The sequence below is a fragment of the Ostrinia nubilalis genome, chromosome 2, assembly GCF_963855985.1.
Source record: "Ostrinia nubilalis chromosome 2, ilOstNubi1.1, whole genome shotgun sequence".
NCBI lineage: Eukaryota > Metazoa > Arthropoda > Insecta > Lepidoptera > Crambidae > Ostrinia > Ostrinia nubilalis.
In genome coordinates, this window is record NC_087089.1 from 4137034 (window position 1) to 4159712 (window position 22679).

General features: G+C 38.9%; 1 protein-coding gene across 1 annotated transcript in view; it reads right to left on the reverse strand.

Moving 5' to 3' along the window:
- The window catches only part of LOC135080192 (rab GTPase-activating protein 1-like), a 38466-nt gene that overhangs the window by 12380 nt on the left and 3407 nt on the right, over positions 1-22679 (reverse strand). Inside the window, exons 4-14 of the mRNA XM_063974877.1 lie at positions 13221-13350; positions 11730-11916; positions 10573-10772; positions 7714-7895; positions 6644-6769; positions 6472-6567; positions 5608-5768; positions 4990-5092; positions 2095-2257; positions 1223-1313; positions 207-351 (exon numbers count right to left, since the gene is read on the reverse strand). Of these exons, the coding sequence (XP_063830947.1) occupies positions 207-351; positions 1223-1313; positions 2095-2257; positions 4990-5092; positions 5608-5768; positions 6472-6567; positions 6644-6769; positions 7714-7895; positions 10573-10772; positions 11730-11916; positions 13221-13350 (1584 nt within the window). The remainder of the gene's footprint in view (positions 1-206; positions 352-1222; positions 1314-2094; positions 2258-4989; positions 5093-5607; positions 5769-6471; positions 6568-6643; positions 6770-7713; positions 7896-10572; positions 10773-11729; positions 11917-13220; positions 13351-22679) is intronic.

A 22679-nucleotide genomic window follows, 5' to 3' on the forward strand; every position in this document is an offset into this window, starting at 1 on the left:
ACCTGAGATGAATGCAAATGCAATAATCTTCCTATCTAACACTGTCTAAACCACTAGCATGTGACTAAACCACATTTATAGTGGCGCCAACAGGCGAGAAAATACAGCAGCTACGCCTCTCCGCGCAGCGATTCGGGCACGCCCACGCGGACTAAGAAGTTACTGAGTTGTTTCAATGCACCCCACTCGATTATAGACCTACTGACCTTGCTAATAAGCGTCCTATACGTCTCCATGAGCTTGTCGTTCTGGTCGACGCCGGCCAGGCGCAGCCACACCTCTCCACGCAGTGCTTCGGGCACGCCTACGCGGACTAAGTGGTTTAGGGCGCGCGGCCGGGGACCCGTCCAACTATGGTAAGGAAAAACGTATGTATAATACACTCTTTGATTAATAAAATTAGAATGTGAGATACAATGACAAATGAAAAAAGCCACGCCCACTTCTCTGACATGGGATGTTATTGTGCAGTAATTTTAATCTGGTTCATGGCCTATGTCTAGCATGTGGAAGTTTCATGACAATGTCACAGCATAAGGTGCTAACGACTAGGCTCTTAACTTTGACTTTATCGATCAAAGAAAGGTACTGTGGCACTAATTTAGAGCTTCTGTAACGGCCACGTTTTAGGAAATATTTTTCATTCACCGATGATTCTGAATTCGGTTTAAGTGTCAAGAAAACTTTTCAACTTTATTTTTCTATTCGTTATGCAGCCACTATAGTACTAGCTACTTAGTTTGGAGCCACTCCAGGTTACTTTGACATGAGATAAGGTTCTTACCACAGATCACAGAAACTAAAGGGAGGTGTGAAAAGGGGGCGGGGCCGGTGTCGCAGCAATATGCCCAAAAACAGAACACATTGCTGCAGATGTCATAATGTAAACAGTTTACATTTCTTGCGTAGTACTAAAGATTATTCGAACGTAGAGTACTCATACCGCAGTGGATAATGAGCATATATTTTGATTACTTTGTGTGTGTCACTTGCCATGTTTGTCTCGAAGCACTGGTAGCACCCAAAAGATAAGGAGACATGTAAAGAGCCCCATAAGGGCTACATTTTCTTTTTATTGTTTGCTATTTTTGACGTTCATTAGTGCCACTTGTGGTCTAAACTGAAGAAATATTTTTGATTTGATTTGTGAATTTCTAATGCGACACTGAGTTTCGAGCTCGTCGCATTAGTTGGCATCTCTCTATATCTCTATGGTTGTTACCTTCTTAGAACTTGAGCCCAATTGACCAGAACGTCCTCGCCGCAGTCCTTCGATACCTCGCCCGTGCCGCTGAGGAGAGGTTCGTCACCATCTGTAAGTGAAGTGGAACTGATCATCTAAATATTTACTTTATCAGCACGATTACATAACACTATACATAAGGACAAATACTCGAGCAATGTTTGAAGATATAGGTGTCGTTTTAGTATGATATAGATAATTTGCATTTAAGTAACATGGGTGCGATTTCATGAAAAAGTAAAAGTACTAAAATTGTGGTAAGGAAAATATGCTTATATTGCGAGTGGGTATACCACAACAGTGCAGCGGCGGCGGGGTACGAACCCGCGTAATTCGGATCCCGAGTTGGCTATTCCGACACAGACACCATTGGGCTATTGTCGCTTGTTTTGTCGAACACATTTCAGCTACAGAACGAGAACATAGTCTCTTGAAGATTTCCATATTTGCCAGATGGCAAGCGCCTTTCTGCCACCTTTCTTTTCTATAGTGGGCGTGGCCTACAGTAAGCCACGCCTACTATAGAAAAGAAATATACCTTGTTACCGCTTACCTGAGCCGGGTTCCTGTCATCCTTAACTTCGAACTCGTCCTATGTTCTTCTGTTTAATTTCGTTGCGGGTCCAATGACCGTTTAACTTTCCCCCGGGACAAACTTGACCTTCACTGGTTGGGTTATATTGGCGGTCAAGCTGTAGACCCTGGCTACACAGGAGTTGCAGCGGTGGGAAAGAGAGGTGGATATAGTCCCGTTACCTAAGCCGGTCTTGGATTTCGCGGCCCTCGCGCTGTTATTAAGTCGAGCTTACTTGAGTCGGACTCAGAGGGTGAGAGCGGTGGGCGTGGCTTACCTGAGTCGGGCTCGGAAGGGGAGGGGGGCGCGGGCGCGGCCGACAGCGGCGACGGCAGCAGGCTGGACAGAGACAGCGGCAAGTTCAGGCGAGATCGGTCTAACTCCCCCGAGGTATCCACGTTTATCACTTCGTAATTCAGTTCGCCGGAGGCGGTTACAACCTGAAACAAAAGTGTCAATGTAACATTTATAAGATGCAATTATACTAACAAACTCGCATCTCAAACTAAATTATAAATAACTTGAAAAAATCGTAATAAAGTCTAAGTCATTTGTTTTAAGTAACTGTCCTCTCTATAGGTTGTCTGGAAGAGATCGCTTCATAGCGATAAGACCGCCTAATTGTACCTTATGTGTTCCTTTTCTTTCTGTTTCTTTTTATGCGGTGTGCAATAAAGAGTATTTATTATTATTATTATTAGTCCGCTAGCTTTACAGTGAGTTTACATCAAAAGTAATCGCTAGGGAGTGCTTAAAAATATATATGACGAATTAAGTTCTTGAAAGTAACCTCCAGGGGCGCTGTACAATCTGTCATATACAGTGTTTTCAAAATGTATCATTTTTTATTATTTGTTGCCATTTTCTGAGTATTTTATGTATTTTTTTAGTATCGCCTGTTATTTAGCATTATTACTGTTTTTATTTTATCAGAATATACCTTTTAGTTTAAAAGTTATTACGTTTTCTTTACAATAAGTAATTGGAAGAAAAAAAGTTGTATAAAAAAATAAAAAAAAAACTTTAAAAAAAAATTGACGTCTTTTTTGTCGATAATAATAGGTTTAGTTTTACCTATTTTCATATGTGCACTTTATCGTGACTCACATTGTATTTTCTTACGCAGTAACGAGTACGTTTAAGCACACAAGTCAATATACTGCCCAACTAGCACAAACTAGTTGCTTAAGAGCTTTGGAGCCAATCCGATTATTTCCAAAGGCGCCAAGCTCAAGCGCTAGAGCGTGCACTACAGATCTTATGCAGCCGCTTAGGAGCCAAAGGGGCACAACTTTTTGCAACCCACAGTTTTATTAGAACTTCATAATAGGGGCATAAAAGCGCTACAGGAGCTGCAACTAATAATTAACACCACACTAAAGCTCTTGTGGCATTTATTGAATGAATGACAGGTTAAATTGAACGAATTAAAGATCACTGATCATTCACCTTGCCTGTCATCTATTAAACATTATGTTGTTATTGAGTCAGACATTACTGAATATTAATAAATAATAAGTGAAATGAAGGTAAGTGTTTTTTAGCTAGGTATGTTTTGTTATAATGCAAGTGGTTAAAAACGCAGATCAGTTTATCTTGCATTTAGTTGATATTATTGGAGTATTTTTAATGCGCCTCAATATCTAACCCCAGAATATCGTAAAATATGTTATATCACATACCTACACGATATTTAAATTACATACTTAAATACATTTGTATTTAATAAGTTGCTAGTTCTATATTTGGTTATATTTTACTACAAATTGTGATAAAACCTATAAATTTTTCAAGTAACCTTAAATAATTGTCTTGTAAACATGGCGTCTATGAGAAGCAGCTTTAAGTTGCAACGTCAACTTTAATACTTGCTCTGCGCGTCAAAGCGTTAAGTTTCACTCTTCTGAAGATCCAAGTAATACCTGTACCATTAATGCAGTTCAAGTCTTTACAATCAATTTTCTTTCGTACTTACTGCAGGTATCACACCACACTAATTGTTATTTGTTAAGAGATCCGTAGAACTCGTTGAAAACCCTAAAATACTATGATCGTTTGCAGCCACTTCTATATTTTTCGCTCTTTCAATTGTTTGACACTTACTATGTCTTATCGTGTTTTCAGATTACCTTTGAAAATGTCGGCCGTTTGGTGTAGTGGTTCCAAGCGGACTACTATTCCGGAGGCTGCGGGTTCGATTCCCGCACAGTACAAACATTTGTGTGCATGAACATATTTGTTTGTATTGGACTGGGTGTGTTTCTATGTATAATATGTATGTATTTACAAAAAAAAAAGTATTTAAGTATGTTTATATCCGTTGTCTAGTACCCATAGTAAAAGCTTTGCTTAGTTTGGGACTAGAAGCGCAGTGTAAAATGTCCAAGGATATTTATTTATTTATATATTTATTATTTAATTCCATCTACGTGGGAAAAACATAGAGTGTAACACTGGCCAAACAAAAAAGTACAAAATTATGTGAAATAGAAGATTGAAAACCAAAGTGGACTAAAATAAACTGCATTTAAAACAAACAATATTGTAATTATAATTTTTCCATTTCTTAGTATATCAAGTAGTGAGCGTGGATCTTAAACTTTTCCTCTATAACTGATCCATTATCACTAATTGAAAAAACAAAATCTACGGGACCCTCGCAGTCTGCAATCAAAGTCTTTATGCAGTTCTGAAGCATACAGCGGCGACAATAGAAGCTTTTTAGCAGCTTTAAGCTTTAACATAATATTTTTAACTCTCTTATGCAGTTCTGAAGCGTACAGCAGCGACAATAGAAGCTTTTTAGCAGCTTTAAGCTTTAACATAATATTTTTAACTCTCTTATGCAATTCTGAAGCGTACAGCAGCGACAATAGAAGCGTTTAGCAGCTTTAAGCTTTAACATATATTTTTAACTCTCTTTTAAAGCTATAGACTGCAAATGGGTTGTTAAAATGAACTCTTATAAAGCCTATAGTGGCATTTGGTTCAGTTTCTGCTACCTCTAGTGATATTTACAGCTATGAGCTGTAACGGAAGCAATAGTAGAACTTAAAACCACTTTCTGAACCCCTAAAGCGCTACTGTACAGGTAAAAGTTGCAAAATAGGCTGCTATTTCCACTAATTTGCTAGTTGGGTGGTAATTCTAGCATGTGAATTTTGTTTCTCACCTCTTTCAAGTTTATGTAGAACTCTTGCACGAGTGGTTTCTTAGAGTAGTACCAGAACCTCTCTGTGGGCGGAAACACCTTTACTGGCGTTTCGATGACCAATCTGAAACGAAATAAAGTGTTCAAGACCTAGTAACAAACTCATTGCCTGGTTAACAGTTCACATTGAACGCTGTCGTGTTTGAAACAACAGATCACAGAAACTAAAGGGAGATGTGACAAGGGGGCGGGGCCAGTGTCGCAGCAATATGCCCAAAAACAGGAACACATTGCTCGTGACAGCAATGACGATAGCACCGACGTCATATATGTAAACAGTTTACATTGCTTGCGTAGTACTAAAGATTATTCGAACGTTAAGTACTGATACCGCAGTGGATAATGAGCACATTCAAACTAATAGAATGCATTCAATCGCACGTCACTGCGTATGTAGTGGTGCTGTACTGTACGCACATTACTTGTAACCTAGTACGCTCTGAATGCGATGTGTGCATGACAAATACTCTTCGTGACGTATTGTTTTTATTTTGATTACTTTGTGTGTGTGAGTTTCTAACTCAGCGTATTAGTTGGCATATCTCAATATCTCTATGTTTTAAACGTATTGAAACTTACCGTAGCGGTTCAGGGATGTAGTTAATGACCAGGTCGAGAGCCAGGGACATGTAAGCGGGGGCTCCGTCTCCGCTGGCCACGTTGAAAGCCGCTAGGGCGGACTCGCCCGCGTTCCATAGGGCGCAAACCGAGCAAGTATACCCGCCGGCTGAGCCGCTCACCTACGAAAGGCGAAATATTTAGTACTATGGATATATCAGGAATCATACTTATATAAATACTAAATTAAGAATATCTATATTTATAAAAGGGAAAGGTCACTGACTGATTGACTGACTAACTCACTCACTCATCAAGAATCTCAGAAACTACAAGTGCTAGGAGTCTCAAATTTTGCATGGGGTTCCTTTTAGAACGTAGGTGCTCACTAAGAACAGATTTTACAAAACTCCACCCTAAGGAGGTAAAACGAAGTCGCGGGCGGCCGCTAGTACTTATATAATTACTAAATTAAGAATATTACTTTTACTTAGACTGGGTAACCCAAAATAAGCATGTCATACTGACACCAAAGGTCATCTAGCTCCGGTCATATTAGGCTTGTTCGATGTCTTAGGGCCCTTACCCACGGCGACTTTTTCGTAGCGCTGTTGTAGCGCGTTAGTAGCGCGTTGGCATCTATTCTGTAGTGCGTTGCAAATGCGACTAACGCGCGTAAAAAGTCGCCGTGGGGAGGTGCCCTTAGGCCCATCTATATCCGGTGTCACGTGCTAGTTTAGTTATAATATGTGGAGGGATGGATAGATTGTTGTCTACTACACGCTATACCTACTTGCTTAGAGATTTTTTTTTTATTGTATTATGAATCAACGATACTGGTGTCTTACTACCAATTGATCGTTTTAAATATCATAAAAGACTTACCATCTCGAGCAGCCTCATATCGGCATGTTTCACGCTTCGCCCGGGAGCAAGCAATATCCCAAAGCATCGTTCAATGTACAGACCGCCCGTGCAAGACTGCAATAAAAATGTTTATTATTATCACTGCACGAAATTGATTCCTATCACAATCAAAATAAGATCGATATTGTACCTGCGGATCATCAGATTCTGGCTGCACGTTGTTCGTAACCTGGCGCACGTTGATCGTCACTTGTTTGTCTATGCCCCCGCGCAGTTTGAATCCGAGCTTCTCTTTCGGCACGTGACTAAATGTGCCCTGTGAAATAATTTGCATAAAGATTAATTACATTTAATAAGCAGTGAAAGCCCCACGACCAACTACCTAAATCAATGCAGTATATGCAGCATAAATGCGTCTCATGCTTAAAAATAAACGAATCAGGATCTTTAGGCGGTATTTTGGCACCGTTAAACCTTAGCATTCCATCTCCAAATCAGGTACGGTTGGCCAAATGATTGGTTTACCACCCTATGATAACCTCGCCATATCGACAAATATTTTCGCATGCTTGACAAGTATCATAGACAAACAGAGCAGAAAATGTCAATTACAAGTTATGACGATCAAAATCCAAGCTTCGCCTTAACTTTAATGCATGCACGCACGCATTTTGATGCACGGACCACTTAATAATGGTAATCCTTTACTTGGCCCACCGTACCTGCTTTTTCATGACATAGTCCCTATATGTAAAAGTGGAGACTTTACGGAGCATGGACCGTTTCTGCTTATAATCTGCCCGGAGCGCTTGCTCCTTGTCATTATTTCGCTTCTCTTTCTGTCGCTCGTAGTCGTAACGCCGTTTCGCTCGGGTGACGTCATTGCGAAGCTCTGTCACAACCTTCTCCCAACTGTATACCTGTTGTTCAGATGAGTGTTATACCTAGCTGAGTGACTAGATTATATATTATAGGTTTGGTGTATAACAACCATGTGTAATGGCCTGTTCTGAATAAAGTTCTGTCAAATACATACAGCATCAAAAAATATTACAATTAAAAAGCAACATTTTAATCTGAGTTAATGCTCCAGCAATATCATGTACTTACTTAATTAAAAAATACCAAAAATTCTGGCACAGCTGTACGCAGATCTCAGCTGCCCTTCTCTGTAGTGTCTATCGTATCATCAACTTCGCTCGCCGTCTAGCGAAGAAGACGTCATTAGTATGTCACTGATGATAGTGATGGTATACACACCTTAGCGTCAGTCTCCTTGATGTCCACCGTGCATTCTAGTACATGCATCAGCTGCATCGGCGGCGCTGGAGCCCCCAGGGCTTCGGTAAGCGAGCCAGTCATAGACGGAGCCGCGCTCAGCTCGCCGACCAGGGACGAAGCCATCGAACGAGGGATACGCTCGAACGCTTTGGCGAAGCAACCTGTTGACAAAAAAAAAGATAAACAACTGCAGCTGATGAGGCAGTATTTTAAAGTTTATTGCTTTGTGCAAATGCTATTCATTATTATTATTCATCAATATTGCGTTATGATAATAGCAAAATATCTATCCGTATAAAAGGACATAATGTCACGGCATATAGGTGGGCGTATACTGAGCGATTTAACAATCGCGATTGCAAAAAGTAGTCATTTTCGTCCTTGGCACACTTCGGACCACTAGGAAGTCAGGGGTACACGCCATTCATAGAATTTAGAACTAAACTCTGGGAAATTATACATAACGAATTAAGGTTAAATCCAAGTAGAACGACTCGTACGAAAAGCGATAGTATTATCATCTTTCTAGACTATGAAATTGAGACAGATATTATACTTTTTAAACACCACGGAAAACTGACACCGGTTTAACGGACAAATTTTAGTAACAAAAACGTACCTTATGCACTACTAATTGATAATATAGACCGGTCATAAACACACTTCTATTTAATATCACATACAACAATTACTAGGCACACCAAAAACACAAAATAACCATTAAATGTATTTTACACAATATTTAATGCACTGACTTGAAATAACCAAAACAGACTGTCACGAAGCTACTAAATACAACAGTTAAATCACTATGAAGATAAATAAGCCCAACATTTTAAAGTAAAAACACAAACAAACCAATCAGTCCGATAAGGTTTCAAGCGGCGGGCTTATTCGGAGAAATAATTACTCGCCGCGCGGTGCCGCGTGCCGGTCGAACTATGGCATTTGAGAGTGGACACAAAATTGAAATAAATCGATACATTCGGAACAGTCAGGTCAATGTGACTAATGTCAATGAAGGTTTATAGTAATCAAAACTTGAGTCTGATGAATATTATATGTGACAGGACTACAATATTGTCGAATATAATGATGAAGGTTTTACTTGACAAACAATAACAGCCTACAGTTGATTTTATCGCAAGATAAGAAAATGGTTCGTCATCATTATCTAGATCAAGATAATGTTATGCCTAGATTTATCTCTATAATACCAACATGCAATTACATATTTATAAATGTAAGGAGTTTTCTGAAATTATTTTGAAATTAAAACAATAAAACCATCAGAATACACAACGCCCAAATCAGAATAAGGATGCAGTAATTCAATATGGTATGTCGTTATCATCAAAAACAATACAAAACTATGTTAATGATGATTGAACAGAATTAAATAGATACAAAGTTAGACAATTAGAAGGATCTCAGATAATTAAATACAATGGAATACTAATTTACGCGATATCTCATTTCAGCTGATAATTTTACGAGTAGACATAATATTTTTATCTCAATAAATAAAATAATCTATAATAACCTCTCACTCAAGATCACGTAACTACATGCAGTATAATTTAATTGGTCACTGTGATATAATTTTATTGTTATGAACGCACTAATAACACACTTATACCACAAAACAAACCACCTAAACCTCACAATAGACTTCGACTAAACGTTAATTGCTCACGCGCAATGAATTGTTATAAATGAACGCGCAAACATCTGCATTGACAGTTTGATGAATCAATTTAGGCAAATCATGAGCTCTAACTGCGTGTCTTTACCATCATCATAAATGTACAGTCAAGGGCTTTACGAACCCTGCGCGACTTTGTACCTTATGTCAGAATACATAGAGTTGATTGATATGACATCATTTGTGTGCAAGAAGGTGCACTGTTGACGTAGCGCTAAGTTACCAGGTCACGTCCAACAGACTTGGGGACCCAATTTTATTAATGATGGCTTTGTAGTTTGTTCTATGAATGAAAATCATTATAGTTTACATTGTAGTAAATAAATCATTCAACTTTATAATATTTTAAATTGTTCCATCAACTTTGTAGTTAACTACTTTAGCAAGTATTAATTAAGCTAATTTGAAAAAAAAATACGTTTTTATCACAATTTATGAGTGCCCATTGTATCGAGCGGGTCGTTTGATCTGTATCTTCCTTGACTAGTAGCTGTGTAAAAGTGTAAATAATTAATTAATTAATTACCAATAATAATGAACAATAAATTGATCTATAGTTTATGGGCCCTATAGACAAAATAGCATTGGTGACAGTTTTAATTTCAAAATGGATTCACGGAGCGAATCGATTTAGTATTATAATTTGTCTAGAGCAGGGATAATCGGCATACTCCTTTGTCTAGCCGTGAGACTACGTAAAGACGAAACAAGACGCGACGGGCGAGCTGTTTACTTCTAACCAGCCTTCAGCTGTATATTAGTGTTGTTTATGACTTACTTGACACTTGGTTGACGGCCTCAGCGATGTGGCAACGGAACACATGGCAACGATACACGGCAGACTCCTTGGTCTCGCCGTGAGACCAGGTGAAGGCGAAGCAAGAGGCGACGGGCAAGCTGTTTACTTCTAACCAGCCTTCAGCTGTATATTAGTGTTGTTTATGACTTACTTGACACCTGGTTGACGGCCTCAGCGATGTGGCAACGGAACACGTGGCAGCGATAGACGGCAGACTCCTTGGTCTCGCCGTGAGACCAGGTGAAGGCGAAGCAAGAGGCGACGGGCGAGCTGATCGCTTTTAAAATGCTGTAAAACAGCCTTCAGCTGTATATTAGTGTTGTTAATGACTTACTTGACACTTGGTTGACGGCCTCAGCGATGTGGCAACGGAATACATGGCAGCGATACACGGCTGACTCCTTGGTCTCGCCGTGAGACCAGGTGAAGGCGAAGCAAGAGGCGACGGGCGAGCCGGTCGCGCCGCGAGCGTAGAACGATATGCGGTTCACGGCGTAACGGGTCATCACGCTGTTGGAGTCCGCTTGGTAGAGGCTGTGAAAAATACGACAGTTGTAGATAAAAGAAGTAGAAATGTAACTTAATTGACTAGCTATTTAGTGATTAAAGAAAAGTCAGTAATAAAAATCGAAATTGGCTGCCAATTAAAAACTAATTTTCAGAGTAGGAAGGTAATGATCCTTATAATAAATTGTATATGGGGATTATACGTTGTTGGTGTCATTATCATCAGGTCATTTTGTCTCCACTGCAGGAGCTTGACTCTCTCCAGTTTGCCAGAGGCAAATGAAGGATTTGGAATACACTTCTTCTTCGTCCTAGCCATTTCCTCGCTCGGCTCTCAACGTTTTGCGGCGGGACAGGACAGGACATTCTATCCGGGATCGTCGAAACATTTGTTTGGGCAAGCTCTAAATCCTTGGCCACCGTGGACCACCAGGCAATTTGTGCCAAATATCTAATAAAAAGTACTCACACCACAAGTCCCTGGGAGCAGGCGGGTATCGATATCGACACGGCGATGCCGTCCCGGCTCTCGGGCATAGAGCTGAGCTCCTTCATAATGCGCTGAATGTCACTCTCAGACTTGGGGTCGGCGATGTTCTTAGGTTACTATCGTCTAATTAACTACACATGTAAACTACTCACACCACAAGTCTCTGGGAGCAGACGGGCATCGATATCGACACGGCGATGCCGTCCCGGCTCTCGGGCATAGAGCTGAGCTCCTTCATAATGCGCTGAATGTCACTCTCAGACTTCGGGTCGGAGATGTTCTTAGGCTACTATCGTCCACTGAACTACACATAAACTACTCACACCACAAGTCCCTGCGAGCAGACGGGTATCGATATCGACACGGCGATGCCGTCCCGGCTCTCGGTCATAGAGCTGAGCTCCTTCATGATGCGCTGAATGTCACTCTCAGACTTCGGGTCGGAGATGTTCTTAGGCTACTATCGTCCACTGAACTACACATAAACTACTCACACCACAAGTCCCTGCGAGCAGACGGGTATCGATATCGACACGGCGATGCCGTCCCGGCTCTCGGGCATAGAGCTGAGCTCTTTCATAATACGCTGAATGTCACTCTCAGACTTGGGGTCGGAGATGTTCTGAGCGCCCAGGTAGCTGACACCGCTAAACACCGTGCACTCTTGGTCCACATCTGACACTGGAAGAAGAAAGTTTGTTAGTAGATCCAGAGGTCAATATTATGGCACAAATATACTATGCGGGAAATTGATCGAGACGTAATGTAAACACGCACTTGGGTCAGTTTCGCAGTACGTCGCCCATACTTCGGGTCGGTCAATTTCCCGCATAGTGTACTTGCGCCATTAAGATGGTGAGGAGTGAGGACAAAAATTTGTATCACGACGGACGTTAATTTTTAGGATTATTATATTATGGTTCTAGAAGCATTAGCTGTGTGTACTTATTTAAAAACAAGTGAAAACTCTTTCGAGAAAATGTATAATTATTTGAGTTTCTACCCGCGTATCGCGTTAAAACCTGTTTAAATTAATTCAAATATTTGAGTTTCGGCAACCTGTATATTAGGTCAAGTACAGTTAACAACATAATAAGACTACAGTCTACACATTGCCTAAAAAGCTGTACAAGCTGTTAACTAATTTCAAAACAATATTAATTTCGTCAAACCGAGGTGCGTGAATGTCAATTACCTATTAACGCAATTTCAGACAATCAAAACAATTACCTATATTATGTTTACTACAAACTGAATCTGATGTTATTACTCATTTAATAAACAATAACATCGATTACATCACTGTTAACTCATTTCGGGTAGTAAATTATCATAATACAAACACAACGCTAAGCAAATTCAGGTTACTCGAATTAGATTATAGTGATAAGATTTGTCAAGCATTGATTGAGCACAATTTTATGCATTAATTTTTCAAGTAGGTAACCGACCAACCAAAGTGAGAGAGGCGCAACGTTCGCGCTACGTGACTTTTCAATAAAAATTATTAGTGTATGGAAATTGGAATCGCAAAAATATTCATTTGATTTTCATAGTTAGGTACACTTTATTTTCTTATTTACATAAAGCTACAAGGGAAAATTCGCGATCTAGAAGGGTTATCCTTCTATTCGAGGTAACTTTAGATACAGTTAAATAATGAACCTAAATCTGATCTCACGAACTTATTCTAGATAGCGTTTTTCTAACCTGGAATGTTCGGCGCCAAAATGGCCATTAAATGAGATACGGGACTATTCCCACCTCTCGTGGTGGGAACCACTGCAACTCCTGAGTAGCCAGGGTCTACTGCTAGACCGCCACAAAAACCCAACCAATGAAGGTCAAGTAAATGAGATAATCAAACAAGGCTATTCCCACTTCTCGTTCCCACCGCTGCAAATGCAAATCCTATGTAGCCAGGATCAAGAGCTTTACCGCTAATAAAAGCCCCCAAAGAATCATCGACGTACATATGCGTATACCTTCGTCATCGCTCTCGATCGGCTTCATGTGGTCGTGCTTCTCAGTCGGCGAGGGAGTGGACGCGTCCGCCGACGCAGAGCCGTCCATCACCTCGTAGAACTTGGATCCGCCGACCAGGCGGCAGGAGTCCTGGAATAAGGAAGGTTTTGGTAAACGCGCATTTCGTGGCCCTACCACGGGTATTGTTTCAGATGCAAAGACACAAAAACAAAAAAAGAAGAAAATATTGAAGTGTTGTTAAACAGTACACTTTGATCATGAATATTAGGTGCCAGAGAACAAATCCCCGAGTATTTAATATTACTTTTATAATAATCGACTTTCCTATAAATCAAACGGAAAACCCAATCGGAATTAAAAGAATTGCAGAATAATAAATTATGAGGATAGGCATTTTAGATTCCAGCAACGACAAGGTAAAATGTCTTTGTAATTGTAATACTTTTTCAACGCATAAACTAAAAACATTACGGTGTACGTACAGCTAAAACCAACAACAACATAAACAGAGAAAACGCAACCAGTTATAAACTAGCTGTGTTGCTAGCCGTACAACCATTAACAGAAACTAATAACCATACATGTGGTAAAGTAGGCAAGTATTTATTAGGCATAGCGCAAGTATACACACACAATTACACGCCGCATTACATTCCTAACGAAACCCTTACGTTGTATCAAATTGGTTTTGTTATATCTCGCTGAAGCATCAAACACGAAACATTGACGTATTTTACCTATTTTTAAACACACACTGGCCACAGAAAAGTAAAAAGTTTGTTTAACTTCTGGAATGATTATGATATTGACACGCACTGGCCACAGAGAAGTAAAAAAAAAACTTTGTTTTGGAATGACTGATATTTTCACTTTCCGTTGCCTTCCAAAGGCTTGCACAGCCGACGCCGATGGCTGACCTTAGTTCACTAACCCCAGAATGTCGGCGAATTCGAAGGGTTGATATTCTGTCCTAGCTTTTGAAATGTCAGACCTCAGTCAACGACCTACCAATGCTACAAATGGAATCACAAACACGACGACAAATTGTCTCTTTATCAATAATTTAAATGAATTAGAGCAGTATCGGAACCCAATCGAAAAAATATTATGCGAATAATAATTTGAAAAACAGGTCTTATAATAAATGGTACACGGTAGAAGTTGTAATCAATTTAACTTTCCAGTTTTCGGTTTTCATTACAGCAAGTAACGTATATTATACACTTATCTAATTTTGAAATTGAACGTTTGAACTGAATTCATATAAAACAAGGTCGCTGTCTACACTAAGTTCTGAAATAACTGCGTGCAATGAAAATCGATTTCACGGAATCTAAATATCCTGATAAAATAAATAAGTATTGATTGTATTATTGTGGATTTTATTGAATGCACTTGCGGGGAGTATAAATAATTAAATAGGCTTGCATTCAAATTATATGACATGAGAGCTGTGCAGGCGATAGGTTAATTCCTCAGGGCAAAATTGGTCTTGAATGGATCCGTGTCTACGCTACAACTTAAGTCTGACCATAATAGAGAACACGCTCTAAAACCATACTCTATAAAAATAACTCATAGATGGCAAAGAAGCTCTTAAAGATATGGAAACACATTTTTGTAAAAACAAAAAACGTCCTAGGGAGTTAGGTAACTCCGATTTAAATAAAATACTGTTGCTTAATGGGCAGACTAGTCAATAATGCCTATTTTTATGTCCAGTGGTAGACTGCTACAATAGGTTGATAATGAAAATCATCTTTTAATTGAAAGTGAGTAAGTTTTTATGACTAAAGGAAAATAAAGTTCTGTGATATTTACTTTTCTTCCTACAATAATATTATTATGTATTTATTTCTGATTAATCACCTGGAAAATATTTTCTGGGAATGTCTAAGATAGGAATAAACGCATTTCCTTTTTCAAAGAAAATTACAATTACACTATTATTGTTACCATTTCCAACTATTAAATTATTGTCACCATCTTTGATGTGATATTTTATTTACCTTAAATAATATTCCATGCGTCATTTCGTCCACAATTCACAATCACTCAACGTACAAATACAACACGGAAATTATAACTTTTAAAAAATTACACGTCCAAATCAAAATTTTACAAAAAAATATTCAATCAAATACGACACGTCCTAACCCATCCAGTGTCAATAAAGGACAAGTTAAGTGTCGAACGCTATAAACGGCACAATGTGATATTCCTATGACTCAGACACCCACAGAAGCCGGTTATCCTCTTCATATTATTGATATGTATGTTAAATGTTATGTCATACATTAACTTTATACAAAAACACAGCTGATTTTAAGCTGACAAATTCACAAACAAAAGGAAAGGATTGATATCTACATAATTAAATTGAGATCGTTTTGATAAATTTATCAATCTCAATTTAATTTATATTTATCGAACTGAATGCAATTTGTTTTTAAATGTCGTATCTGACCTTACGTTAACCTGTATATTATCGTTACATTATTAAGAGACATGCGAGTATCTTGTCTAGACCACAAAATGCAGCATAAAATCTTGAGGGCAAAATACCTATAACGGACCGCGTAACCTGCAAAATTAAACTTATGAACCTACATGGGCTGTATTTTGGTCAGTCAACTACATTTATTACTTGTGAATAAAATAATTAAAAAACCGGTGAATCTGGAAATGATTGGGGGAGGCTATGACTGAAATGATGATGATCATAAATAAAAATGACTGAAGCTGTACCAGTCTTATTCGTAAAATGAACATTCTATCCCTATTCTCTCTGCCATCCTAAAGGGATGTGTAAATGCGTTTATTCTCTATGAAATGTTCCAGTTAACCCTTTATAGTCCACAGTATGTTTAAAAAATTAGGTATATTTGCCAGAGCCCTATAAAGGCTTAATCCTTTCAGTGAAGCTAAATATGTAACTTAATATTTCTAATTTTATTTTAAATGTTTTTTAATTACCTTCCCTTTTACGGGGAACGTTGTCATTGTTATCTATTGTGTGTTCTCCAAGCTCAAGCACGGTACGAGCCGATAAGTAAACAGGCCCTTTATCACTTTAACCAATGCACTGATACACTATCTGACCCTTTGGGTCATCTTACTTATATTTAGAACTAATATTAATATTTTTCTAATATCAAACGATACACTGCCAATTGGCGCACTATCGACACTTACACTTTTTACACTCATACCTGCACCAAAATAAAATAAACGTCAACTTATTTTTAGTTCCACCTTCTGTTTTAATATGGTTTTGTTTTGACTGGTCGCTTCGGAACCATCATGACAACACGAACCACGACCGGTGGTGTCCAGACGAATGACCAATACAATAGCTTCAAACCAAAACAACCCAATGACATATCGCTTACAGTTCACGACGTAAGACTTGTAACACACTGGGCGTGTGTAAAATATACACGCCAGTGACGCGTGTAACGAAGTGCAATAAAGAATCGCGGACAAAACATACAAAGGCCCACACATTTGATCACCGGTGCAGTCAAGTGGAGTGGCTGAGCGATCGACACGGTCCGCAACACAGCAGCTGCCGAATGCATCTGTTTTTTTACCCAACAGCAAAAACAAATTCGAACTTTTCTGATGAAAAAGAAAAACGCACATCTAAACTGTTATTAAACGAGGTATTACCTTTTTTGAGTGAAAACAAAAACGCCTACATTCATTACGAACGAGAAAGTTTCTTTTTCTTACGTTTTTTTTTCATGCTTTAATCACTATAATTATTAATTTTGATGAACTTTGGTACCTTTTTAAATGAAGAAAATTAAACACGTGTCACTAAATACAACATTTATTTTTAATTTTAAAAGATTTCCTACGAAATAGGTGGGCGAAATCAGGGGCAAAAGATAGCAATAAAATCATAACGTTATCAACACCATATTCACCGAAAAGATAAAGTTAGCGTGTAAAGATAAGGTATTTTTACGACATTCTTAAAATATGGATTATCAGTATAGCCACAAGTTAGTTATTTATCATACGGAAGGGAAATACCCTAAAGGGTTTCAAGAACATACAGGCTAATGTCCTCAGATCAGAGGGCATGGAGGTATTGACAAGCAAAGCGAAAAATATTTATGTAGGGTACACAATTCAGCGAAGTGGGTATTTAATTTATCTATACTAATAATAATCTTATCGGGGAAGGCTGGCTATATAACATCACCCTAAAGCCGATAGAGACGGAGCAGTAAAGAAAAATGTTGCAAAAATGGGAAATATTTATTATTCAAAATATTTTCACCGGTACGAAGACGCGGGCACAGCTAGTAAACATATTATTTTGACTCGTTATAAAGATAAGCTCACCGAAGAACATTCGTAAAGTGCAGAGGACTAGCGTCACACCCAACAAACTCGGTTTGCACCGAATGCACTAAACCGCCTTAGGGGTCATCCATAAAGTACGTCACACGTAAAGAGGGGGGGAGGGGGTTGACAAAGTGTGACATGGTGTGACAAGGGGTGGGAGGGGTCCTAAGTTTCGTGACATCACATTTCAATTGTTTTAAATATTTGATATAATGTTGATTTCATAAAAAAAATTACTTAATTTAAATGGAAATAAAACTAATTTCGGATTTTAATTTAATAATTTTTCAGTGTGAAAATGCAAAACATGTGACGTCACACTAGGGAGGGGGGGGGTCTCAGAAATGTGACCACCTGTGACAAGGACGGAGGGGGGGTCAAAAAATCATGAAATTCGTGTGACGTACTTTATGGATGGCCTCTTATTACATTATGTTAGATTAAAACTGGGTCAAAAGTTACGTACTAGTTCCAACCTTAATCATACAAAACGAATCTTATTAATAGAACAGTAAAGAAACCGATGTGACCTCTACTTTTTGTAATAGTTTAAAAAGCATTTTCGTCAATATTTCCTTCCCAGACCTATTTTGTTATGAAGCCATTAACATGTCAAACTCTATTTTAATCTCAAGTAGATCGTGAACTCCACTGAATAATTCATGTTCATGAATCCAAGGCAATTGCTCGACTGGCGACTTAAATCACTTTAATACTTGAGTGAGAAGGTATACGAACTGATACAGGGTGCTTAAATATTTTATTTTTCTGTCATCTTGATGGATTAAGTCACTGAGCTACAGAGAATTTGTAGAATTTCGAGGACATGAGCCGTCTACGATTCCAGACAGTACTACAACAGGGAATAACACAATAAACAGTTTTGGTGAAAATACAGGTATATTTCCCCTAAGACATTTAAAAACAAAAGGGCACCTTAACCTTATCCGTAACACTATAGGAACTTATATAATGGACTAAAGTACTAAAGTAACCGAAACAAAAACTTGTAATATTTCTTTGTTATGGAATCCTTTTTTTTCACCAGTCCTTTGCATTGTACCTCCGTAGTCAGGTATAGATGGGCTGCTATTACAACAACACCAATAATTAACGTAGCAACATTTATGGGTAAACTTAATTTAAAACATGAAGTTCGCAGCTGTAAACTTCTTCAAATTGTGGATTTCGTTTTGCTCTTGCGGATAAGCAATATCCTTTGTAATAAACGGTTCTAACTCTCACCTGGAGGTCTGGGATTCAATATGACATTATGTTGTCACGTTTTGTTTGAACAGCATATTGCAGGCTTCGGTAAACCTGGGATAATCCGATAAGGAAGTTTTTTGCGCACTTTGGAGGGAAATCGGGCAATATGCGAGTTGCGGATCATAAAGCAGTGTTTGCACATTTTATCACGTTTTAACGTTCGAATCCCGATTGATGAGGCCCGTGCCGTGTAGGGTAAAATCAATTTACGTAGTAGGTTTTAATCCTAGTTTCGTTGCAACATTGTTAACTTGAATCAACATGGTTCACAATTTCACATAAGCCTAGCCGCAGACTTCAGACTTTTTGTCGGCCGATAGTTGGGTCGGGCTGTTAATCAGTATGAACAAGTATGGAAGTGCGCACATTGGTATCGGCCGATTCTTCATACATTACAATCGAGCCCAACTACCGGCAGACCAAAAGTCTCTAGTCTGCGGGGAGTCTAAAAGATAAGAGAAATAAAAGAGGGAAGGGACGTTGAGCTGTCATGGTGTGAATTAGCTATGGGCAAAGAAACCTGGCGAAACATGAAGTTTGGCATCAAAAAAGCGTAGCCATTAGCATTAACAATAGTAGTCTAGTAGGGCAGAATTATTACCTCAGTCGTTACAACCCGCACATTACAAAAAACAGTTCAGCCATTTATCGCTACCCCTGCACTAAGAGCTCTACTCTATGATAAATGCACGATGAAACAGAAAGTTGTTAACTGCCGTTTGTACCTCACACGCACCCGACATTCTTCCAGCGCAGATTGGAGGCGTTACGCAATGAACAACACTACAATTATTTTTACAGGCAATAAACGCAGTTATCGGCTAGCCCGTAGACGGCAATTAGGGCGACACGACACGACCCATTGGGGCGGTACACGTAAGTTTAGTAGAAAAAGAAAGATTGCGTTTTTTGTGTGATTTTCGAAACTTCTATGCGGGGGTCAGAACCGGTTTTAGATTTGTAACGGTGTCGATACAGTGATGGTGAAGGGAGGGATGATTGATAGATTTGGATGGATATTATGTCATAAACCAGCCGGGCTAGGAGGCGCTGTGATAAAATCTTATCGATGACTTTAGACGACAAAAGTATGGGCTTATCATGTCAAAACGGGACTATTCCCACCACTGCAACTCCTGTGTAGCCAGGATCTACAGCTTGACCGCCATAAAAACCCAACCAATGAAGGTCAAGTTTGTCCCGGGGGAAAGTTAAACTGTCATTGGATCCGCAACCAAATTAATCAGAAGAACATAGGAGGATATCATGTCAAGTCGATAAAATGGCCCGATAAAAGCTCATCGCAGCGCGCTCCTATTAAGGTTTTCTGTAAAGAATGTACAGCGTCAGCTCATCAGAAGCAAATTTTTTTGCAAAAAAGCTGACCGAGTCAAAAATACTGACCGATTCTCAATATACTGAGATTTATTTCCTCAAATTGAGACATCTTGCGCACGTCAAAATCAGTGCACAAAATTAATCAATGCTAATTAACGTTTCAAGAACAAGTCTTTCAACATTGAGTATTAAGTAAACTTTAACGATGAAATGATATAATAAGTAATTAGTCACCGCAATCATAGTCATTAGGAATATTCGAAGTGCAGCAGTTTAAATAAAATTGGACATTGTTGCTACGAGGGCGGCACTGAAAATTTCGGGAATCAAGGAAGTGAAACAACATTACTATTTAAAAATGTATTTATTGCTTTTTAAAGTATTCTCCGCGAAATTTGACACATTTTTCCATACACGAAACCAATCATTGAAGCAACCATTGCATTCGGAAGTTTGGGTCTCCAAAATGGCCGTTTTGTAGGCTTCCACAGCTTCTTCAGGTGATGAAAATCTCTGACCACGCAATTTATTCCTTATTTTAGGGAAAGTATAGAAATCATTAGGGCTTAGGTCGGGGCTGTACGGCGGATGGACTAATAATTCTATGTTTTCTTGCTCTAAAAACTCTTTTGTTCAGTGCGCGGTGTGAGAACTCGCATTGTCGTGATGGAGGATGATGCGGCGGTTGCAGTTCTCTTTACGGAGTTCAGAAACGACCTGTGGCAAACAAATGCTAGCATACTAATCTGCATTAACCGTTCTTTGTCCCCCAAGAGGAATAGTCGCAACATGGCCGGTTTTGGAGACAAACGTGGCCACCATTTTTTTTGCAACACTCCGTGAACGAACAATTTTTGTTGGCTTTAATTCATTTTCGAACACCCAAACTCGTGACTGGTTTTTTGTTTCGGGTTCGTACGCGTATATCCATGATTCGTCACCTGATACGATGTTGTATACAGCATTTGAGGATCCTGCATGTAATCTCCCGAGAGTTCTGACGCACCAAGTAACGCGAGCCGCTTTTTGCTCTTCACAGAGCGAATGCGGTATCCATCGGGAAAACAACTTTTTTACACCTAATTGTTCATGCAAGATTATTTGTATTTGACTCATGCCAATGTCTAAAGTTGCCTGAATTTCGCGGTATATCACATGTCGATCTTCTTCAATCAGCTTACGCACAGCATCAACGTTTTCTTAGGTGACTGCAGTTTTTGGACGACCTTGACGGGGATCATCACTGAGCTTGACACGTCCACGTTGAAATTCAAGAAACCAGCGATAAATTGTGGTTTTGGATGGGGCTTCATTACCAAATGCAGAAATCATCTGGTCAACACACTGTTTTTGTGTTAAACCACTTCAAAAGTCATAATAAATCATCGCTCTTGAATTTTCTCGAGTCAATTCCATTTTCTCAACGACTATAGTTCCAAAATACTGAACTGTCCTATGCATGACATTGACAGTGGGGCGCCACCGTCAATACCGGATCGCTAGTTCCGATTTTTGCGATGTTGGAAACCATATAATTGAACGATGGTAGCGCCCCCCTGTCATTGAGTTTGGCGGGACAGTTCAGCGTGGGTCATCTTTAAACAAGTTTGACAAGACCTTGTGATACGAGCGAGAATCTTTTTTTAAATAAATAAATGGTATACGATTTTTAAAACCCTGGAGTTTGCAATTAAATAGATTTTAATATGACTGGAACAGTGGAAATATTCCATTCCCGATACTTTTAGTGCAGCCCTCGTATTTGACGCAAATTATAGTAACAAACCATGTGTGTAAAACCCACAGGGCAGTTTTACAACTTGTCGCGTTTTTTTTAAATGTAAAAAGAATAAACCACGTTTAAAATGCATTTGAAATTAAATCGAATTATTACTGGCAATCGAATACGCATACCGATATGAGAAACGTTTACAAACCTTATCTAGGTCTTTAGGTTCTATAAAATGTACCTAGGTAAGTAAGACCCACCTACAATCGGTACACGTGCAATCGGCGAATAAATGATTCATTGAGCAAACTTATCATTTTGGGAGTGTTTTTTTCAGGGATTTGATTAGAATCGCACTAGTGTTTACTTAAGGGATATTAACGCAAATATTTATCAAACCGTTGCTATATTACTTTGGGTGAAAAACCCTATTTTTATCGTAGTCCGGGACTTAACCGGATCTCCGAACGAATCAACTCGTTCTAATATTCAATTTTTGAATTTAAATGTTGAATTTAAAGGATCATTTACATTTCCCAGACTTCAATAATCCGTCTGTTAAAGATTGTCGTAGATTCAAAGTCGATCGGATGACGATTTACTTTCGTGCAATAGATTCAGCTGAGCAAAATTTAACAAATTTTAACGACTGGGGATCACAAATAAAACTTTATTTATATGGTGGTTAACGTGCTTTCTGAAGCACAGAATCATTATTACACTTTACAAACAATTAAGTAGAGTGAGGGTTCTTCTAACCAAA